A 23,165-nucleotide genomic window follows, 5' to 3' on the forward strand; every position below is an offset into this window, starting at 1 on the left:
AATCTAACGGTTGTGTCCATGGATGACTACAAGGTTGTCCTTGGTATGGACTTCCTCAACCAAGTAAAGGCTTTCCCACTCCCATTTGCAAGCAAGTTATGCATCATGGATGGGGGAACGACGTGCATGGTGCCTACGGAACAAGCTAGCAAGCGGGAGGCCAAGGTTTTGTCGGCACTGCAAGTTGAGAGGGAGGAGCAAATCAACTTGGTTGCTGCCCAAAAGCCTAGTGAGGATGTCTCAAGCCATGCCAAGACACCTCCTAAGGTACAAGATGTGCCAAAGAAGTTGCACCAAGGGAGCTTGCGTGCATTGGCTTCAAGTCGTGGAGACGACAAGAGAAAGCACGAAGAGGCTAAGGAAGGGAACTTAGCCAAACCATCACCTCAACAAAATGAGGTACATGACGGGAAGGCACGACGCTATGAAGAGTCACTTCCCATTGCAAGGAAAGGGGGCACGGAGGCCCTAGCGAAAGGTAAGTCAAGAGGAGCACCCTCGACGATAGTGACTTCACCCGCCAAGAGTGTTGAAGCCACACCTGCGGGTCGAGTCGGTCAACATAAAGGCATACCCAACTACACCAAATACTTGGTGAAGGGGAAGGACCTGCCGGATGGTGAAGTAACTGGGGAGCACGAAGATACACAACGGCAACTCAAAGATCACATTCGGCGGGCAAGGAAGAAGGCGCGACGAGGGCGTCGCGAGTTTAGGTGGGGGAGAGTGTCACGTCCCGTGAAAAAGGACTTCCCGCTAGCGAAGCAAGTTGGGAACCTGCTATCAAGAGGTTCCATGAAGCAAGCTCGACGAGGACGTCGACGGCATAGGTGGGGGAGAATGTCACGGTTGAAGCATTTCATCAAACACTTGGTGAGCATTCTCTCCATTTTGGGCCTTCCAATCCATTATGGGCCTTATAATCCACTTTGGGCCTATTTTGGGCCTTACAATGGGCCAAGCCATGTACATATCCATTCTATATGTTTCTTTAGATATTTTATGTAAAGTAGGTGGGAAAGTAGGTGGGAACCATTCTCCACCGTAGGATTAAAACAATTATAGCCGTAGGATTAAACTTTGTATGCCTATAAATAGGTGGAGGCCTCATTTGGCCAAACCATCCAAGAAATCTCATCTATACTTGTAAAGCTCTCTTTCAAGTAATATACTTTCATTCTCCCAAACTCTCTTTGTGCTCTAGCTTTCTTTGCTTAGCTTTCTCTTTTAGTGGGCAAAAGGCTTACTTAGTTGCAACAAAGGGTCGGAATAGCAACTAAGGCCGCACGGCTTGAAGGGTAAACAAACAAGTCCGTGACACTATGAACCCCCAAAAAAAATGGTGGACCATGTACAGTGCAAATGACATTCCAAAACCCACAATTCGACAAAAGCTATTATTTATTCAAAAAAAAATTGCCAAAACCCAACACTGTCAATGTTTATACATGGAACCCAAAACCCAAAACATGCTTTACAGAAAGGTTGAGCCACATAGCATGTAAGAACAAAAATGACACTTTCGAAGTTGGCATTCTTACTTTTAAAGTGCAATGTGACTTCCAATGCAACAACAATTTCTTTCCATGAACCCTTTCTGCTTTGCACTTTTGGTATGACGTAAGCTTTCATTTCTCTTAGCTTAAAAACCTCTCTAACCTCGCTGAATTGATGAAAACATTGCAAATACTTGATTATTTTCGCAAATCTTCACATTAGATGATAAATGGCTCCATGATTCCAAATGTATGAATTGCTAATTTGGGATGAGAATGAAACCCTAGGTGCTGATTTGGGTTTTTTTTTCATTTATCAAATTTTTGAAATTTTTTATTTTTTAATTTAATTGTAATTAGTGATTTAGTTGTAATTAGTGTTAAACGACAATATCGTTTATTTGCTTAATTGCACCTTTAGGATCACCCGATGAGCATGTGCCAATTTTTTTAACAGACCCATTACTAAATTGACAGAATGGACCAATTTTTTCAGATTTTACAACGTTAGGGTTTATTTTATACAATTCTTAAAGTTCAAAGTCCAATTTGCACATTGGACATACTTCAAGGTACCATTAGGCAATTAACCCTAAACAATTTCTCCTCCGAAGCCCCATCCAACATACTAGAATTTCTTTTTTTTTTTTTTAAAAAAAAATTGTTTGCAAATGCACATATTAGATTGGATTATCTTTTATCTATATGTATATATTGTATTTTGTTTAAAAAAAAAAAAATCTAATTTGGATCTTTAGATTTTCCTCACTTCATATTAATTAAATTGCTATCTTTAATTTCTATACAGCCCATGGTACTACACAAATGAGCCAATTCACAATTTAGGACTTTCATCGAACACCTAGCCTGCTTCACCTTCGTTCTCATTACAAAAGCCGGCTTCCAGTACACGTGGCCAAAGGCCCAAGACCTCTAACCCCACGTGTCATCGACCAAGCTTTTTCACACGCCACCACCATAGCTTTCTGGTTTTCTGCTTCTCCTAAGCAAGTCTCACTTTGCCAAACCCAAAAATTGTCATATTGCGGAAAACGGTAAAATCAACAATGCAGAGTTTCAAACTCTCCCTCCGGTTCCCAAAACCCATTCTCTCCGGTTACAGTTACAGAACCCTGCACCAAAAATCCGAGCTCGAGAAAATTGGACCGGTTTCCTCGCTCCTCAAATCCCGGTCCGTTATCCGGTTCCGAGGAACAGACACTGTGAAGTTCCTCCAGGGTTTGTTGACCAACGATGTACGGCGGTTCAATGAACCCGTGGGTGAGAAGACATCGACTTTGGTAACACCAAATTTGGCCACAGTCTCCGTTCCTCCTATGTACGCTGCCATGTTGACGCCTCAGGGAAGGTTTTTGTACGACATGTTCTTGTATAGGCCAGCAAGGCCCGAGGAGAAGCTTGACGGAACTGGGTCCGGACCCGGTTCTAAATCGGATGAATCCTTTGATATCTTTGCGGACGTGGATTCTTCCGTCTTGGATGAGCTCCTACAAACCTTCAAGAAGTGAGTTTTTTTCTGGTTGAATCTTTCTATGCTTATCTGATATAAGATTGTTTTTGAAATGGGGTTTTGGAAAGTTGCTTGATTTGCTCTGAACCCTTCAGCATTTCATTGTTCAAGCTGGGTTTCTGCTCAATCGTATTTGCAAGCTTTATGCAAATACTTACTAATTTTAGTAAGTAGATGTATTGATTTTGTTAGATAATGGTATGGCAAAAGCTGCTTTCATAGCTCAATGCTCATATCTGTCTCTATGGCTATGCTTTGCTAATGCTGCTGCTTTATATGAATTGTTTGTGAACTATCCTCATTCTTATTTGGGCTTATCACAAAGGAAGAGTGTATTATTTCTAAATCAACTAATGCTTGAAGTTTACCACTGTGGATAACAATGCAAAAGTTTGGATACGAAATGGTTCAAGTTTTGAAATGGTCTTCAGTTCTTCATTATGAAGTTTTCTGTCTTTGTTGATTGTATTTAAACCTGTATTTTATAGATGCATCTGTTATGCGACTGATATAGCTAAGGCACGTATTTTTCACATCATATACCATACAATGTTTATGCAGCTTCCTAGGCAGCACTGGGCCTACCCTTTCTTTATGTGATTTGGTCTCTTATATTTGCTTTCTATAAGATAAAATAAAGCCTGCAAGATTCTGCTAATTAAAAATTGTGTACTTTGCCGATCATTGGTGGTATAAACCTTGTAAATAACAAGTTGTTTGTTTGTGTAGATATCGCTTGAGGTCTAAGGTTGATATTGAAAACATGCAAGAAGACTTCTCTTGTTGGCAGCGTTATGGGGGAAACCTTTATAAACAGGATTCATCTACAGAAGAGCCAGAGGCCGCTAGCGTTGGCTGGGGTGCTGGTGTTGACCGTGCAAGCATTTCGTCTTCACGTGGGGTTAATCTTGGATGGCAGTGGTTTAAGGATCCTAGATTGGATTGCCTTGGTTACAGGGGGATCTTCCCGTCTAATACAACACGTGGGTTTTTTTTTAAGTCTTCAATGCATATGAGAATTGTCTTTTTGCAGCATTACAAGTTTTAATATTTGATGTCTTCCTAGATCGTTTGCAAACCTTGTCATTGGTTAAGCAAACTTCTGTTGGCTGGTTGCAGCTCCATTGATTGAGGCTGACAAAGAAACAGACGAACAGAATTACCGTTTATGGAGAATAGAGAATGGTGTTGCAGAAGGTTCATCTGAGATCCCAAAAGGTGCATCTTTCTCTTCCCTGTTGTCATTAAACTTGGATTTCCTGGCTTCCAAAATATAATTTATATTGTTCTTTATACTTGACCTGACATGATAAGTCATTTGTCTAAAAATATATTTATATAATTCATTGATATGTAGATACCTAAATTCTGGTTCTAGTTCTTGAGCTTCCAGTTTAAGAAAGTTGTCATGTCTAGGTGAGGCAATTCCTCTTGAATACAACCTGGTGGCTCTAAATGCAATAAGCTTTGACAAAGGTTGTTATGTGGGCCAAGAGCTTGTAGCTCGCACGCACCATCGAGGGGTCATTCGCAAACGCTTGCTACCTTTGAGATTTGTTAATGATAATGGAGAAGGTAGTTTCCTTCCACTTAACTTTTATTACTTCCAGCTTTCTTGGCATATTACCTCACAGTTTTTTAATACTGGTCCTAGCAGAAGTGGAGCAGGAAGTTTCTCCTGGTTCAGAAGTTGTTGATTCGTCATTTGGCAAGAAAGTTGGTACTGTCACAACTCAACTGGGGTGTCGTGGGTTGGGTGTCCTGCGTTTGGACGAAGCCTTCAAACGATCAAGTGCATTAACCGTACAAGGGCTGGAAAATGTGAAGGTTGAAGCTACTAGACCAGATTGGTGGCCTGCTGAATGGTTTCAAGAACATTGAGAGTATAGTGCAATTGATTAAATTGTTAAAGTGTTTCTGTTTGTTCTTGACTCCGTTTGTTTTGTACGTCTTTGCTTCTCTGCTGACATTGAATGTACTCCACATTTCAAATCGCTGGTACTCCTACCAATTTATTTTTGCTTTGAAAGGAGATGAAGGGGGCTGCAGTATTGAGAAGGCATGTGGAGGTCTATGCTAATAGTGCAGCTGATACAACTAAGTATTGTAACCACTCAAAGTTTTATCAAAGTCAACTATACCAGCAGTATTCTGCTGTACAAATGGAATGTTTATAAACAAATCAGTTGCAAGAAGCCTACAACTTTGTACCGCTTATACACTTATGATAAACTTGATGGCAGTTCTCTAGTTCTTCTGTTGTACTTTTATTAAGATTTTTGGTATGATGACCTTCACCATTATGCATCCGATAATCTCGGAACATCGAGATAAACAGAGATGCAAAATATGTCTGTTTCCAATTTAGCCAATATAGACAAGGAAATTTTGACCCAAAAACCAAAAAAGAGGAGGTAAAAAATAAAATAAAATAAAACTAGTAGTTAAAGCGGTATCTTGTCCTCTTCATATGGAAGGGAAAAATAAAAAGAAAAAGAGGCAAAGCCAGAAAAACAAGAAAAATAACATATTTTAATTATTATTATTGTAAACGAGAAAGCGCATTTTTGAAACGTGAATTTCTAGAAAAATAGAAACGAAGATCTAGCTGCCAAACTTGAAGAAACTTTTTCATTGAAGATAGAGAGACTTATTATTAGTGAAATTAGGCAATCGTCTCATATAAGTTGTAAATGAAATTTGTAAGAAATCAGCACTAGGACTGTAAAAGACTAGTAAAGGTGGAGCAAATATTCACAAACTTCCTTGGTATATTTAGTCAGAACTTTGATGCATGAGATGCTGAGCCACCTTTTTCGCAGGGCTAATGGGCCATAAAGAAGAATTATTACAAATAATCACAGGGGATTTTCCTTCCCCAAAACTTTTTGTTTCCACCATCTCCAATTTACATGAAAAACGTATATCTATTCTCAATCTCCAGAAAAGCCACAGTTTCATCACCAACACCTTCACTTCAGAGTAGTTTATAATCCAGTAAGGCTCATCTCCCCGGCAGTTTCTTCAACATGTAAGGCAATCAAGAACTGGTAGGTAAATTGCTCAGCTCCCCAATGACTTGCTTCATGGTTGGTCTCTCATCAGGAAGCTCATGGGTGCAATTGAGTGCAAGTTCTGCCAGTTTCGTAGCTTCTGATTCAGAGAATTCACCGTTTAGATTGGGGTCGATGAAATCTTCAAATCTGCTAGAGTTTGCAGCTAATCGCATTGAGTTGGTGAGAATATTGCACTTCCCTGATAAGACTTGGAGGACAATCACTCCAAACGCATATATGTCACTTTTCTCTGTGAACCGGCCAGTGCTAATGTACTCAGGAGCTAGATATCCCATGGCAGCACTTACTTTCAAAGCTGAGAATACAATGTCATCAGCAAGAATCTTAGGAAGTCCAGAGTCAGAAATTAAGGGGTTAAACTGCTGATCAATGAGAATCTTCTCGACAGAAATGTTTTGGTGGACTAAAGCTGGTTTGTCCGCTTCACTGCTGTGCAAATATCCAATACCTGGTTAAGAAAGAACAATTTACACTAAAGTAAACAGACTAGATATTGTGGGTATTCTTGAACACAAAAGTAGTACTTAGAACAAGGTGTACAAAAGTAGTACTTAGAACAAGGTTTACAAAAGTAGGACTTAGAACAAGGTTTACTCAATTTGAATCTCAACAAGACAGAAGAATGTAACATTGTATAGAAGAATTTGAAGAACGAAAATCAACTGACCTTCTGCAATGCCACTGATAATAGCGACCCTCTTGGACCAGTCAAGAACTTGGTGGTTAATTCCATCTTCTAAATCTAGATAACGGGAAAGATTTCCCTTTGGCACAAAATCATAGATCAGAAAACATTCACCTCTGCTCCTTGAGCAACAGAAACCTCTCAGCCTAACGAGGTTTTCATGTCTTAGTGAAAATAATAAGTTCAACCCTTTGACAAATTCAGCCTCCTCAGACTTGCAACTGGTTACATTAAAGCTCCTAATAGCTACAACAGAACCATCTCTTAAAACTCCTCTGTAAACAGCAGAGAATTTGCTCCTCCCCAACAGGTTCACCTCAGAAAAGTACTGAGTTGCAGACTCAATCTCTTCCATGTTGAACCTGTAGTTGCTCGAGTACTCAGAAAAGAAGCTGTTGCCCTTCCGACCATCACCTAATGGATCCCATCCACTGCAGTATTCAACAGTTACAAGTGGAGAGGCACTTCTACTATAGAATTCTTTAGCTTGGTCAGTGCTAAGCCGACCATCAGAAGGATCGGATATACTCCCGATCTTTTGTTTCTTCCTCCGGTAACGAAAAATAACCAGAAATATTGTCCCTGTCATTGCAATAGTGACTGTAATGACCACAGCAACAAATGCAGTTCGTGGTATACCTGTTGGATTTGTGCAATGTGTTTGGTTGCAATGCAGTCGGAAATTTGCAGACTCAGGGTTAATTTTTGGAGCAGTATTATCCATGTTTGGTCCAACGGGTCCAGTTCCATCAACATTCACTTTATCTATGTCAAAAGGTGTGCAAACTCGTAATTCTGGAAACCCAATTCCACATAGGTTTGGATTGTTCTCACCATGGAATTCCCCATTCAATCGTTTCAGAGCTTCAATTTGAATAACAAAAAATAAAAATAAAAAATAAAAAATCTTAATCATTATGGCTCAATATGCACAATAATAAATGCTATAGAGAAAGAAACAACAGGATAGAGAAATAATAGACTTACTAGGAGGGGCAACTCCAGAAAGAGAATTGTTTCTGACGTTTAGGGTTTCCAATGATTGAATATTAGCTACTTTGGTGGGAATTGGACCAAATAAGCTGTTAAAGCTCAAATTGAGCATTTTTAGAGTCTCTAAGTTCCCTAAACTAGCAGGAATTGCTCCAGTTAGTCTGTTATGCTGCAGAGCAATAACAGCTAGCCTCTTCAAGGAACCCATCTGGTTAGGTATGCTTCCAGTCAGCTGGTTACAGCACAGTTGCAGAACTACAAACAAAGAAATATTGAATAAAGCTTGCTGACTTTAGAAAACCGGGGAAATGCATGGAAAATAGACGCTACTCTATTGTAGAATCAGCCATTATGTAATAATCAGTCATTACCAGAATTTAGAAAATCCATGCTGTATTAAACTGAATATGAATCTGAAAAAGAAAAAAAAGGGGAAAAAGAAGAAGGGGGCTTGCAATAAAATAACAAGAGCAAAACATATTGTACAAAATAAATAATCTCTAACCTTGAAGACTAGCCAAGTTGCCGATCTCAGAAGGTATTTCCCCAGAGAGACTATTAAAATCAAGATAGAGCTCGGCGAGCTCGGTAAGGTTAGAAATTTCTCTTGGAATTCCTCCAGACAAGTTGTTGTAGTGCAAATAAAGACCCGACAAGCATTTCAGCTCGGCCACCGCCGGCGATATCTTGCCGGAGAGACCCTTCCCCTGCAGCGTAATGTTGGCCACTTTCTGGTGTTCATTGCAGGCTACCCCTTCAAACAAGCCACTACATGGGTTACCATCTTTAGTCCATGACCTCAAGAACCTGTTCTCTGGGTCCAAAGATGATTTCAACTCCATGAGAGATTCAACCTCAGCATTTCCACAAACAGAACGTGGACTAGAAATTGTGACCAAAACAAGAAGAGAAAAGAGAAAACCAAGCAGACCCATTTGAGCCATTGAGCTCAAAAAGAAATTTCCAGTGCTCTTTCTTGCCAAAGATCTTTTTGCTCTCTTTTCTCCCTTATAATGAGAATCCCATGTTTGTTTCTCAAGGTCGTGTCTCAGTCTCAAAGAAAACTTTTTGTAACTTTGTGAGGATGAGGAAGGAAGAAAGAGAGGCACAATACGTAGGATTTTTCAAAGGGACAGTGCAATCACTGCCACTTTTCGGGGGTTGCTGACAGACAGTTTCACATTAGGATTTGCGATTTGATTTTTGGCATGACAGTTGGCTATAGTGGCCGTCACTATTTGGAGCATTTCCTGTCGTCGATTTAAAGCAAGGTTGATCATCAGGGTTCGATGGCCCCACCAGTACCTTCTTGCACTTTTCGATTCAAATTCAGCATTTAAGAAAATGGGCTCCAGTGTTTTTCAAATCTTTATTATGTATTTTTAACACTTTATTATAAATTGTTTAAGAAAGTTTTTCACTTTCGTACTTCCCAATTTAAACTTTTAAATTTTAATTGATCTAATTCAATTTTTTTTACAAGTAATGCTAATGATATAAGGGCATTAAATGTAACTTTTTAAAATTAAAATGTTTAAATTGTAACGAAATAAAATTAAAAGGTGTAAATTGAAACAAATTATCTGTTAAAAAGAAAAATATTAAATATTATCTAATTATGGTTTGTCCAAAAATCTAATTGAACCAAAGTAACAAATTCAAATTTGAAATTCTAATTCCTAGTGCTTTGAATTTGAAAGGGAAAAAGTTAGTTTTTCCACCAAGCAGGAAGAAAGGTTTTAAATACAATTAATAATTTTTTTTATTTTCTAATTTCTTCTAGTTTTTCTTTTGTGTCGGTCTTTTTTTTCTTCCTCTGTTTGACTCAAAAGAAAACTTTCTTTTCTTTTTCTTTTACTTTTCTTAAGTTTTTTGTTTTTTTTTGGTTGGTGACAAAAGGATTTTGATCACAGAAATAAAAGGAGAGAAAATCATACCTTGAATTGGATGAGGATGAATTTCCATGCTTAAATGTTTGGACGTCTATGTGAATGTAATAAATATGCCTAACTGCTTTTTGTAAAGAGAACCATGATTGCATTTATTCATAATTCTGAGTTGTCACTCAAAAAATTGAATTGAGAAATTATCCTCTTGGCCAAACAGAAAATTGAAAATTTGTGGTGTCTCTAAGTAGAACAATTTATTTTCTTTATAGGGCGGCTATGAGGAAATTATTATTCATTGACTGGAAATAATATATATATATATATATTTCTTTTAAGAAAAATCTAAGTTACTATGATGAATGATATTAAGCTTTTGTACCATAAGTATAAAGGTTGCCATCTTATGGCTTAAAATAATAATAATAATAAAACCATCATTTATTGCATTGTTTGTTACTTTAATGTGTCATAAAGTTCCCAAAATTAATGCCAATTGTTTGTGCCTGTTGGTGCAGGAGAACATTGCATAATTCAAATCCTGTCATTCCAATTATGTTGTTATTCAACATAATTAAACTCAGGTGAACTTGAACTTCCAGACACTTCAAATTTAAAAATAAAAATAAAAAGAATAATAGTCTTTTCGTTTTCTTTTTTATTTAACAATGAATAGCAATTTGCTTTTAATACCAAAAAAAAAAAAAAAAATTTCTAAAAAGGAGCACTACCAACTCTATATTTGTATTATAGAAAATAAGAAGTTTGTTATTGTGCTATTCTTCATGGTACCATAATAAATTGAGGGTTTTTTGTATTATTATTATTATTTAAAGTATGAGAATTTAAATTTGAAATCATTCTTCAAGAAATAATTGCACGGTTGTTTCAAAATTTTGGTTACCAATTTGGACTTAAAAATATAATCTTATAATCTAGCAGCTACATTTTAGTGAAATTTATTCTTATCTGGTCTGAAAAGTCTTTTGAGTTCAGTGGGTGGGAAACCTAACTTTGGCTCGTTGGCACGACACGATTGTCCACATGGGGATTGAAGTTGACCAAATTTATGCCCCATAGGGTCAATAATTGGGAATAAGGAGCCCCATCATTAAAAAATATATATATATATATATATCCTTTCTTAGCACTAAGTCAAATTTTCTTTGAAGCAAGTTCATACAATTTTGACTCTAGTTCCCATAAACGTCTAGTTTATCATTTTCCAACTAATGGGTGGAACAAAAAAAATGTAATTTCTTTTTTAAAAAAAAAAAAAAAAAACCTTGGATTCCCTTTTGTTCTAATTAAATAGTAGAAATTGTAGCACACAATATTATTCCATTGTATCAATTTAATAATAATCATAACATTATTATATAATCCTCTTCGTATTGGGGTAGGTTTCAAATTTCACTTTGTTTAATAGAAAGCATGACCTTTTTGACATAATAGTGTAGATACCTAAAGAATCTTTACAAAAATAAATATTGCCACATTGATTTATATAAACTTTGATAAATAAATTAGGTGATTCTGTTCTTATTATATTTGGATCGATAACATTCTAGAACATAGTTTTTGATATACAAGTTCTTTCAGTTATGCAGGGACACATATTAATTTGAATAATTAGGATCTTCAGTGTATGACTTGAAATGATAATTTTATTAATTTTTCAATGAAAATTTTATGTATATATTAAGTTTTTTTTTATATTTTTTTTTAAAGATTATAAATAAGTGGATAGTCTAAAGAAATTTATAGGTAAACTATACTTTTAGGTCTTCTAAAATGCCCTTAATTTCAATTGAATCTCTAAATTTCAAATTTTTTTTCAATTAATTTTCAGTTTGATTTCAATTTAGGTCCTTCATTTACAATTTTTTGATCCTCAATTTTAATGTTATATCGATTTGGGCATTGCAAATAGGGAATTTATTTTTAATCTTATTTTTTTAATATTTTAATTGAATAATATTTTTGGATTTATAATATGATACTTATTTTGATATAAATTTTCTTCTTCTTTTTTTTAATCCATATTGAAGAAAAACTAAAAGTGACAATTTCAATTGAAAACGAAAGACCAAAATTGAAACCAAAATGAAAATTGAAACACTCATTTAAAAATTTTGTAACTTTAAAGATACTCAAGTGAAATTGGAAGCAAATTAAAGAGCTAAAAAAGTGTAGTTAAACCCTATTATCTTCATAAATGTTGTTTTTTTCTTTTATTTTTCTAGCTATGAACACCAAACAAAGAAAAACGAAAACAACATTTTACTTGCTTTGGCAAAAAAACAAATAAAAAGAAAAATGAAAAATGAAAAGACGAAAGACAAAAGGAGGAAAAGCAAAGATTACGAAAGGAGGAAAAGCAAAAATTTTACTATCCCTCCAATGAAAACAACAATAGTAATGGGAGCATTAGGCTCAGTTGGTTCCAGTTTACAATTTTTTGGATTACCAAAGGGTGACGTTAGAATCGAAACAAAAAGTCTTAGGCCAAAACCCAATAGAAATAAAAGCCATAAAGTGTAGTTCGGCATGTTAAAAGTGGATGTACTGTTTGAAATCCTCAATCATGGTCTACATGAAAAGTAGGGTTGTCTAAACTTTAAGTTTGTAGAAGAGGAGGAGCCAAAATAATGTCAATTTCGTTCCACCTTTTTCAAAGCTCAAAACTTTACCGCCACAAACGTATACACGCACCAGGCACTAAGTTTTTTTTCTCTCAAATAACATTATATATAATGCTGGGCTGTCCATGTACAAAGTATCTAACAGACCATTCTAATTGGCAATTTTATTTTTTTGCTAATCCAACCCTTGGTAAATTTAAACAGTTAAAGAAGTTAAAACAATAATCTAGTGTTAGGTTCGAGTCATTATATTTGTTTAATGTCTAGATGATTTGTCCCTTAATTTATTTATTTATTTTTTTTAAAGGCTAGATGGCTTGTCAAATACAGAGACCCATATTGTCTCTTTGAAACAACCCAATGACAATGATGATTATAATATCCTCAAGTCTTGGGTTTGATCATACTTTGTCCAAATTTTCCATCCCAAATTTATTAAAAAAAAAAAAAGCCTATATTTTATAAGCAAATTTAAAAGATTAATATGATAAGTCTCCAATTTAATATAAATCTAATTACGTGTGGTGAATTCAATATATGGTCAAGAATCTTTCTCTCATATTTTAATTTTTGAAACTTTGAAATAAGGCTATCTTCTCATAAATCTTAATAATAAATACATATCTTATAGTATTTAATGCATCTTCTATTACTTTTTTTAAAGATTGATGAGTGTAATAATCTATTATGAACTTACTAAAAATATCGAATACTTTAAACAATATTTCCTTCTTAAATGGACTTAAAAAATATTTAATAATATAAAAATGGACTTTAACTTTGAATATCAAAATATAAAAATTGGAATAGTAGTTTGGTTTTATATGTAAATGAAACAAAACTAATAACTTCAATTAAATTTATAAATATTTTCTTTGTACTTGTACATATTTTTTAATATTCACCTTAAAAATATTTTCACATTTCCGAAATGCTACACTTAACAAAAAACTTTTTACCAAAAATTTAGTAAAAATAATGTCACAATATATAAGTGGTTTATAAATTATTGATGCCTTACAATCACGAAGGATAAACCAATTCTATAATGCCAATTCATTGTTTATTAAAATTTTGATAAAAAAAAATTAATAGATGTAGAATTATCCTTCACCTTTTTTTTTTTAATACTAGTACCGACTATTTATTTGAACTTTTAATTATTCTGAAAAAAACTCTGTTTTTAAAAAATCTTTTGGTACTTGATTATTTTTCTTTTTGCAACTAATATAAATTTTTAATGTTTACGGAAAAAGAAAATGTTTCATAGTATTTTTATTTGTTTGTTATTAATCTATTTTATAACTTGTTACAAAAGTTTGTGGCCTTTAAACAAAATAATTATAATAAATAAATTGATAAGTAATATGTAAGCATAATCATATGAATTTGTTAGTTGACACAAATCAACTGATAATATAAATATCAGGAAAATTTTGTAGATTATAGCCCTATTTAAAGGTTCTAGAAATAAAAATGAGAGAGCAAAAATCTTAGCCACACCTGAAGTTAGTTAACATATGTCAATAGACACTTAAAGGATTGTATCTTTACTTGTCGGAAACTTGAGCTTTCAACAGAAAGTTATTTTTTAAAATTTTGGAAATCATATTTTGTCGAGAAAATATAGGCCCCAACAACAAGTCGTTCCCAATATGAGAGAAAGTGTGCATCGTTTGGTTTATGAAATAGATGTGTAAATAGAATAGCTATTATATAGGTTTAATTTTTCTTAATTTTTGGCTAGCCGTTTGATCTTTGTTAGCTCTAGTGGTAAAACATTTTTATTTATTCTCATGTTTGATCTTTGTTAGCTCCAGTGGTAAAGCATTTTTATTTATTCTCATGAAAATACAAATTCGAATCATATAGAAGACAGAAAAAATAGATAATTTGTATTTAGATAATTTATTTTAAAATATATATATATAGGTTTAATTTTTTTTTTTTGCATTTAATATATTTTTAAACTTATAAATAACTAATAGGAATAGATAAATCTCTATTTGAAATATTAGTTATTTTTTTAAAAAAAAATTAGAATTTTTATTCTTAAATTCTTATTTAGATAAACCTAAAAAAATATACTTATCATATTTTGATAAATTCAAATTTAAATAGATTATCATATTGTTAAAATACAAAAATAAATATAAAAATTAATTTTTAATTAATTTTTACCAGATTTATAAACTTTTGAAGCCAAAAATATTTTAAAAAGATTAAACATGAGTCTTTATGCAATATTTTTTACCAAACCTATAAATAGCAATGGCTATTTTTTTTTCTATTTTTTTATTCTCATGAAAAATTATTCCTATTTTATCTAAAATAATTATTCTTTATACAAAACATTATTTTAGTGTGAAAGTAAATCCGATAACATAGGCGGTGTTCTTAGGTTCTCCTGAGTAAGTAAATAAATGTGTTTATTTATTCCAATATTATCTTTATATTTAAAAAACATAAAATTTTTATTACATCTCAATCCCTATTTTCGTAACACATTTCCAATATTAACCAAATATCAATAATAGAAGCTGATTCCCATTAAACTAATTTATGGAATCTCATAAATTAATTTTCTTCAAAAGAAATACTTTTCAAATTGAGTCTTAGATAAAACTTAGATGATGAGAGAATCTATGTTTATTTTTTATAAGAAAAAAAAATCGATATGTATTATAAGAAAATGAAAAACAAACAAAAAACCTAGTTTTTTTTTACAAGGTTCTAAAAGAGTAACTAAGACATGGTAAAGCGGCCAAATCAAGCTTACTTGTAAGCCTAGAAGCAATAAGATCTTTTATTATTTTTATTGTTATTTTATTTATAGAAATCATTCAATAAATAAAATAATTCATATCTTGAACATCAAAATATATAAATTTATGTCACCATAATATATGCAATTAATATAAATTAATAAATATTTATACATAATAAATTTATGGGGACTTCGTATATTCCACATTTTCATTAACAAATTAACAAACATTTATTTATAATGGATTTATGAAAACTTTATGCTTTCTAAATTTTCAACAAAAAAATTAGTTTAACACCATATATATACTTACAAGACTACAATTATTTAATACTTCCTATGAATATAGAATTTAAATATAACTGTAATCTAACTACCTATTGTCTAACCCTTTTTTGAACTCCAATTCATTCTCAGCTTAGAATTTATATTTTAATAATTTTTCTTTTTCCTTTTGAAAAGGTTGACCTCGCACTGCATATGCTTAAGGATTTAGTAATTATTTTTTCCACTTTTTTAAGCACTAATTTTTCTTTTTTCATTTTTTTTTTCTAATTTCTTATACTTCTAACTCTTTCTTTTTTATTATTAATAAAACAGAAATAGTTATTCATGGAATTAAAAAATAAAAAATAATCAATCCTATTTATATGTTTGATAAAAATATTGAATCAAAATTAAGATTTAACCTTTATAAATAATTTTTATTTCAAAAAATGTTCAAATTGATATAAATTAATTAAAAAGTTAAATTTTATATATTTTTAGTATATAATAATCAATTTAAATACAAATTTATCCAAATATAATAAGGATATTTTAAAATTTATCTAAATTAAAACATAAAAATATAAATTCTGAAGTTTTTTTAAAAAAATTACTATTCTTTTAAAATGAAAACATATATAATTCTATGAAATAGTTATTCACAACTTAAAAGGTATACCAACTATATATATATATATATATATATAAAATCTAGTATTATATTTTTACATCTATTCCACATACCAAACATGTTTTTATTGTGCGTTTGGTGCTGGTTTTAAACTCTTACTCTTGGCTTATAGGAGAATTTTCATAAAACATGCTTGGTAAACCTATAGATTTTACTTTCTTTTTTTTTTTTTAATAATTTACTCCCTCCAAAAGCTAGAATCTGATAAGTAGCTAATGGTAGCTTCTTAGATTCTCTTTTTAGCATAATTGAATTTTAAAATTACTATTACATTGTTTAACTAATAATAAAACTCATTTTTATCCATTTATAATATATATAAATACATGAGGAAATAATTATTCATATTTGTTTTGGTCATTATATATAATTAAAATGATTAAGTATGTTATCAAATGCTTAAATTCTAATTTTGTAACTTTTAACAATGTTGAAATAATAGTTATCAAACGCGTATCAGATGGTCAAAAAAATTAATTATTATTTCAACAAAGTTTCATAATTTACAGCAATCCTAAACTAAGTCTCACTTGAAAATAAGGTATTTTTTCCAAACCTATAGCTGGGCTGGCCTTTTGGAACAATGCTTTTTGGTGAATAACAAAAAACTTAATTATGCTTCATTTGGAATTAATTTTGAAACTCTAAAATTGATTATTAAAGAATCCAAAGCTATTTTATATGTTTGGTAAATTTTAAAAATTTTAATTTTACGAGAGTTTATATTCTTTAACAGCTGTTTTTAAGAAGTAATAAAATATTAACTTGTGAGATTCTGATTTTAAACTTTTCTAATAATCTTTAATTAAAACACCAATTTTAACTCTTATTAAAAAGTTAATATCATTTTTGTCCTAGATATATTGATATTTTACCGAACAATATTATGATCAACTTTTTTTTTATTCTTTTTTAATCATTATATACCATAACAGTAATTAAGTATTATTATTTACCAAATACTCAAATTAGTATTTTAAATTATACATTATCAAAGAATTTATTCGGTTATTTTTTCAATACAATTTAAATTGATTTTTTTAGAAGCTATAATAATGCTAAACTGAGCCTCAGTGATAAAGGAAGGAAATCATGGGAATTATGAATTAGAAAATGCTGCCAAATTTTATTGAAACGTCAAAGTTGTTTTTGTCAATATCTACCCCGCCATCTCCGACGTGATTGAGATGAAAAAAAGAAAGAAAAAAGAAAAAATGAAAAAGAAAAAGAAAGAGAGAGTGGCAGTCTGCCACTATCAAGAAGAAAAATTGGTGAATCAGTTTTTCAATGTTAATAATCAAATGGACGAAAAGATTTGTTTTTTCTCTTTGTATAACTCTACTATCATTGTAATATATAGGATCGAGTCGTTCAATAAATCCGTGTTTGAGGGGTTATTTATTGAAGTAATTATTGTATTTAGAATTTTCTAAGACAAGGAAATTCTTTTCTTCAAATATTTGCTCCAACTTTCTTTCGTGAATTATTTGAAAAGATTAAAAAAGAAAAAAAGAAAAAACTTTCCTTCTAGAATTCTCATGTGAGAATGTGTGGGTATCGAACTAATTAATTGCTACTTTGCCTGGATGGAATTTGCGTTGAACTTTTTGTCTTTTAGATCAAGATCTTTTTAATTTTTTGAATTATCTAAATAAGCTGACCTGTTGAAATCTATATCAATTGCATTTTGGGTGGGACCGTTGGGCTTGGATTTTATTTTATCTTAATTTTTTAATTTTTTTTTAATATTTGATTAGACTTGGGTCATTTCGTTAATGCCGTAAAGGGTCTAAATTCTGGTGAAATATTTCATTTAAATTACTTATTTTTCCTCTTATTATAATTACGTCTATATTTTTAAAAATTTACTATAAATTTTTTATCTATTAATTTTTATTAATTAATTATAACAGTTAAATATTAAAATTATATTTTTATAATATTATTTAATAGTAAAATATTAATTTTTAACCTAGTATTTAACCAAACTGACATTTATTTTAATAAATATAAATAATTAAAGAGATGTGAATAACAGTTTTCTAAAAGTATTAATTTATGTATTCGATTTAAAGTTTAATAAATTTAAAATGAATTATAGATTTTAAAAAATTTGATAGATTGTTATAGAATTTCACAGATTTCATAAAAAATTTATAAAAATCCAATTAAATCTTTGAGATTAATGCTAAATTTTATATTGATAATTTTATTCATAATTTTAATATTAAAATTCTTTCAAATCCACTAAAATCCGTTATTTTTTAAAATATTTTAAAATTAATAATTTTTTGAATACCACTAGATTTTAAAAAAAATTTATAAAATCCTAATTGAATACATCTAGATTTTAATAAAATTTTATAAAATCCATTAAAATATCAATTGAATATTATTGGACTTGTATAAATTTTTTTAAAATTTAAATTGAATACATCTAAATTTCTAACTACTTTTAAATTCTAAATTTAATACACCTCTCTTGAATATAATTACAATAATACAGAGGGATCTAAGTTGTCAAACTCTAAACTATAATTTCAAAAATGTTTATAGATAAAAACATAAAATTTTTATAAGAACATTTTTAAAGGATTGTTTATCTATTGTATATACTCTTTATTTTAAAAAGTTAATTTTTTCAAAAACATATTTCAACTCAACTTTTATTTGGATTTTTTAATATAAACAATAAATTTGACTTTTCAAATATATGCACTTTGTGTACTTGTCTATGATATAGCATTCTTGGTAGAGCTCTTTATATATGAGGAACTATATTTTTTTAATTCCAATGAAACTTCCAACATTCAGTTTTTCTTTATTACTCATAGCAGAATAAATAAATTGTTTTTATTTTTATTTTTGTGCAATATATATTTAATTTTATTAAATTAATAAAATAATTTCAAGGGGAAATATAAAAAGTTTTTACAGTTTAGAGGAATAAGAACAAAAATGTGTTATAATTTGGAGTTAAAATGATATTATAATCTTTTAAAATAATTATACAGTTTTTTCATCCCTTAGAAAACATATTTATTTTTCAAAAAAGTTATAGAAAAACAAATAAGATTTGACCTCTAAATTCCACTAATCCAAACCATGTGTTTTTTTTTTTTTTTTTTTTTGGGTGACGCCAATGAAAAGTCACTCTCTTCTTTTAAACCCTTATACAATATATTTAAAAACAGAAAAGCTAATATATTATTATAAGCCAAAGAGGGCCATAAAAAGTGATAAATATTTAAATTTCGCACTTCAAACTATTTTGGATGACACTTGTTTGTTACACAGGCAAAAAACTAAAAAGGCTAGAAATTTGTCCAAGCTACCATAATTTTAATGGACATAAAATTTATGTATTAATTTAATATATAAATGATTCTTTCAAAATAATTTAATATGTGTAAACTTAATACCTTATCAGAGCAACTAATATTAAACTTCAAAATTATTGTTTTTTTTTTTTTGTTAACTTATATATATGAATATATATATATATATATATATATATATATATATATATATATATATATATATATATATATAATTTTGATTGAATGTTTACATTCATCTACCTTATAAAAATAACTATTAAATTGAGAAGTATTATGCTACCACTTCACACCGTATAAAATTTCAGGATGTGTTTAGTATGCAGAATCAACGTAGGAATAAAAAACTTATTCTATAAGATTAGCTATTACTATATTTGCTATATGTCAAATTTTAAAAATATCTATTTGAAATACTTATTCTCTCATTTTAAAGAATAATTATTTTTTTAAATTAAAAATTAGTATTTTTTATTTAAAAGATAAATATTCTTATTATGTTTAAAATATATTCGAATATAAATTAATTATTTTAAACTAAAATACATAAATAGTTATACATTTTGATTTTTAATTAATTTTTATCAAATTTAATAATTTTAAAAAATCATTATAAATATTAAACATTAAATCTAATTCAATATAATAATTAAATATTGAATAATTTTTTTTTAAATTCATATAAATATCTATTCCTATTTTATCACCAAAAACTATTTTGTATATTAAACATAAGCTTAATTTTTAATCATTTTTATAGAAGCGATAGCATTTTAAAACGTCTATTGGCATTGGGTCGAGCCAGGGTGGCCATCCCCATCCCCGTCCTTACAAGGATTTTGAGCTCCCATTCTCACCCAGGCCTTAGTTTAGGAAGGAGTAGGGAAGCGCAGGGATTTTTTTTTTTTTCAATAATATATATTTAAATTATTTTTATTAAATATAATTTAAAAATAAAATAACGAAGATATATAAATTGCTCATCTAAGCAGAAGAATATTAAAATTAAATTAAATATATTTTATATTATTAATAATATTCCTAACGGGCCGGAACCTGTTCCCCATTCTTGTCCCAGGCCTGTGTACTTTTGCCCTGCCCTGGCTCCATCACCCTTTATAACGTGAGAAAAACTTCTTCGTTAAAGGTAGAACACCATGGAAATTTGGTTGCATTAAATTGCCATTCCCATTCAGAGAATGTTTATAATAAATTAAAACTTTGTAATATATATATATATATATATATCGATCAAGCACAAATAAGGTTTTTAATGCCATGACTTATATCATAATTTTTTTTATTTTTAAAATCTAGTTAAAATTTAAAATTATATTTATTCATGATTAGATTATGATAGGATTTATTTGTTTTTAAAATAAAGTATTATCATATCATTAAATCTGTATTTTACTATTTCTAAATTTAAATCATAATTATTGATATAATCTTAAGGTTAATCAAAAAAATTAATATTAAAATTTTGAAATCATTCTATGAATCTGATTATATATATATATATATATATAATTTAGTTTACATTTTCAATTTAAAGTTTTGGGTATTTAACTTTCCCCTAAAACAGTTCAATCAAACAGCAGTTTAAGTTATAATTCCCAATCTCATACAACAAAAATTAAATAAATAAAAAATTAGGGATTTTGCTATCGCGTCCACGGTACTATGATTGCAAAGCCAATTTGCAGTAGAATTGCCCTTTATGTGCCATATGGGCCTGATTGATCATATTACTCAAGGTTTTAGAGACAGAACAGAGCCTGCTCTGATCAATCAATGGGTTAAGAGTGAAGATGATGATACTTGGTGAAAGCCAACCCACAAAATCAATTGCCCAAATAGCAATCATTTGAAAGCCTAGCTGGCTAGCCCATGATTTTGCTAAAACAACAAAGATTCTCTTGTACAAATATTGAGGACATTGTTAATCTGGAAGTAGATATCACTGTCCTAATAAATGTTTTTACCTTTTTCACTCATCTAGGTTGGTGGTCTTTATTACTTATTTTAGAAGCATTTTAAGGCTTTGGAGTTCGTCGGGTCTATTTCACTGCTTGCACATCCAATTTCCAATGTTATTTGCTGGCAGAATTATTGGACACATGTCGTGGGACATTGTTTGGCTCCACCTTCTATATAAACGCTTTTAACAAGATCCAATTTGTCTATTATTTTTATTTTATTTTAATCAAACGCAAAATTTTCATTCCGCGGGTTTTTCCATTTTTTATTTTGTATTTTTGAATTGGGGTCGCGGTTTATTCAAATTCGATAATTAAAATTAGTGATTTTTCCAACGGACTGTCTGAATTTGAATTGGCTTTTCTAAAGATTACTGCTTTTATTTCTAATTAATAATTACTAATTTTTCTAATTAATAATTTCTTTGTCTAATTACTTTTGGAATAATGATGTTTAAGGAGTGGGAGAGTTGAGGGAGAGGAAAAAGAGGCGCAAGATGTTATCCTCGCTAAAACGACGCCGTGTTGAGCGGGTTTCCAATAATGTTGTCTCGGAATTCAAAAAATCAAAACGAAAACCAAAGCAGCTGACAAAAGCTCTACCATTCTGCGAAACAGAGAAACCCAGTTCCTTTTTTATTTTTTTATTTTTCTTTTGTTTCTGAGAGACATAAAATCATTTTCCAGAGCGAGACCGAACCCGAAAACCCGAAATCAATGGGCAAGGATCTGAGCGACGAGCAAGTCTCTTCGATGAAGGAGGCGTTCACGCTCTTCGACACGGACGGTGACGGTCGGATCGCCCCGTCGGAGCTTGGGATCCTAATGCGTTCTCTCGGTGGAAACCCGACCCAAGCCCAGCTTAAATCCATCATCGCCGAGGAGAATCTCGCCGCTCCGTTCGATTTCCCTCGGTTTCTGGACCTCATGGCCAAGCACATGAAGCCCGAACCCTTCGATCGCCAGCTTCGCGACGCCTTCAAGGTTCTCGATAAGGACGCCACCGGCTTCGTCTCCGTAACGGAGCTACGACACATCCTCACCAGCATTGGCGAGAAGCTTGAACCGGCCGAGTTCGACGAGTGGATCCGGGAGGTGGATGTTGGGTCCGACGGGAAGATCCGGTACGAGGATTTCATTGCCAGAATGGTCGCCAAGTGAGAAGCTGGTTATGGATTCGGTGTGATTTTGCTGATATGTTTTCTGGAAGTAATTTGGGTAATCTCTCTGGAAGTAATTTGGGTAATCTTTGTTTTTTTTTCCCTTTTTGTTTTTGTTTTTGTTATTTTTCTTTTCCTGTTTCTGCTTTTGGTGTTCGAGATTAGGGTTTGTCTGGATTTTGTTGTGATGAATTGAATTCTTGGAGTAATGGTAATTTTGGGGGTTTTAGTGTTCATAATGTGTAGCTATTAATGGATTGTTTTATGGAAATTGTGGTCCTCAAGAGTACTTTGGATTCGCTTCTTCTAAATGTCAATTTATTTTGGATTAGATTAAATGTTTATATAAGAGCATATTATTGTTCTTTATGATATGAATATCTTTTTCTCGTGTAGATATTGAGACTGGATATGAATTTCTTGTGGTATGAAATTGCTTCTGTGGTGAATTTGTTTATACTGGATAAAGAAAACAAAGTGTGTATATATATATATATATATATTTGACGTGTATGTATATATATTTATTTGACGCATTTTATCACTCGTTGAAAACATTTTACTTCTCTTAACCATTATGACGAAGACATTTGGATGAGATAGTTCTTAAGAATTAAGATCCTCCTATACATTAACTCTTTTGTAAATTG

The 23,165-nt window shown here is 31.0% G+C and overlaps 3 protein-coding genes across 3 annotated transcripts; 2 read left to right on the forward strand and 1 right to left on the reverse strand.

Moving 5' to 3' along the window:
• The first annotated feature begins 2,278 nt into the window (after positions 1–2,278).
• On the forward strand, positions 2,279–5,277 carry LOC107420700 (putative transferase At4g12130, mitochondrial). Its single transcript, XM_016029754.4, has 5 exons — positions 2,279–3,021; positions 3,757–4,010; positions 4,147–4,245; positions 4,444–4,602; positions 4,685–5,277. Exons 1-5 carry the CDS (start codon positions 2,564–2,566, stop codon positions 4,906–4,908), a joined length of 1,194 nt encoding a protein of 397 aa, XP_015885240.2. The 5' UTR covers positions 2,279–2,563; the 3' UTR covers positions 4,909–5,277.
• Positions 5,278–5,780: 503 nt separating this feature from the next.
• LOC107420616 (leucine-rich repeat receptor-like serine/threonine-protein kinase At1g17230) lies at positions 5,781–9,052 on the reverse strand. Its single transcript, XM_016029653.4, has 4 exons — positions 8,288–9,052; positions 7,777–8,037; positions 6,772–7,653; positions 5,781–6,552 (listed from the first exon to the last, which is right to left on the reverse strand). The coding sequence occupies exons 1-4, from the start codon at positions 8,724–8,726 to the stop codon at positions 6,068–6,070; spliced, it is 2,067 nt and encodes a 688-aa protein (XP_015885139.3). The 5' UTR covers positions 8,727–9,052; the 3' UTR covers positions 5,781–6,067.
• Positions 9,053–21,911: 12,859 nt separating this feature from the next.
• On the forward strand, positions 21,912–22,893 carry LOC107420771 (probable calcium-binding protein CML13). Its single transcript, XM_016029857.4, has one exon. It carries the CDS (start codon positions 22,073–22,075, stop codon positions 22,514–22,516), a length of 444 nt encoding a protein of 147 aa, XP_015885343.1. The 5' UTR covers positions 21,912–22,072; the 3' UTR covers positions 22,517–22,893.
• The last annotated feature ends 272 nt before the right edge of the window (positions 22,894–23,165 follow it).

The sequence above is a fragment of the Ziziphus jujuba genome, chromosome 6, assembly GCF_031755915.1.
Source record: "Ziziphus jujuba cultivar Dongzao chromosome 6, ASM3175591v1".
In the NCBI taxonomy this organism is placed as follows: Eukaryota; Viridiplantae; Streptophyta; class Magnoliopsida; order Rosales; family Rhamnaceae; genus Ziziphus; species Ziziphus jujuba.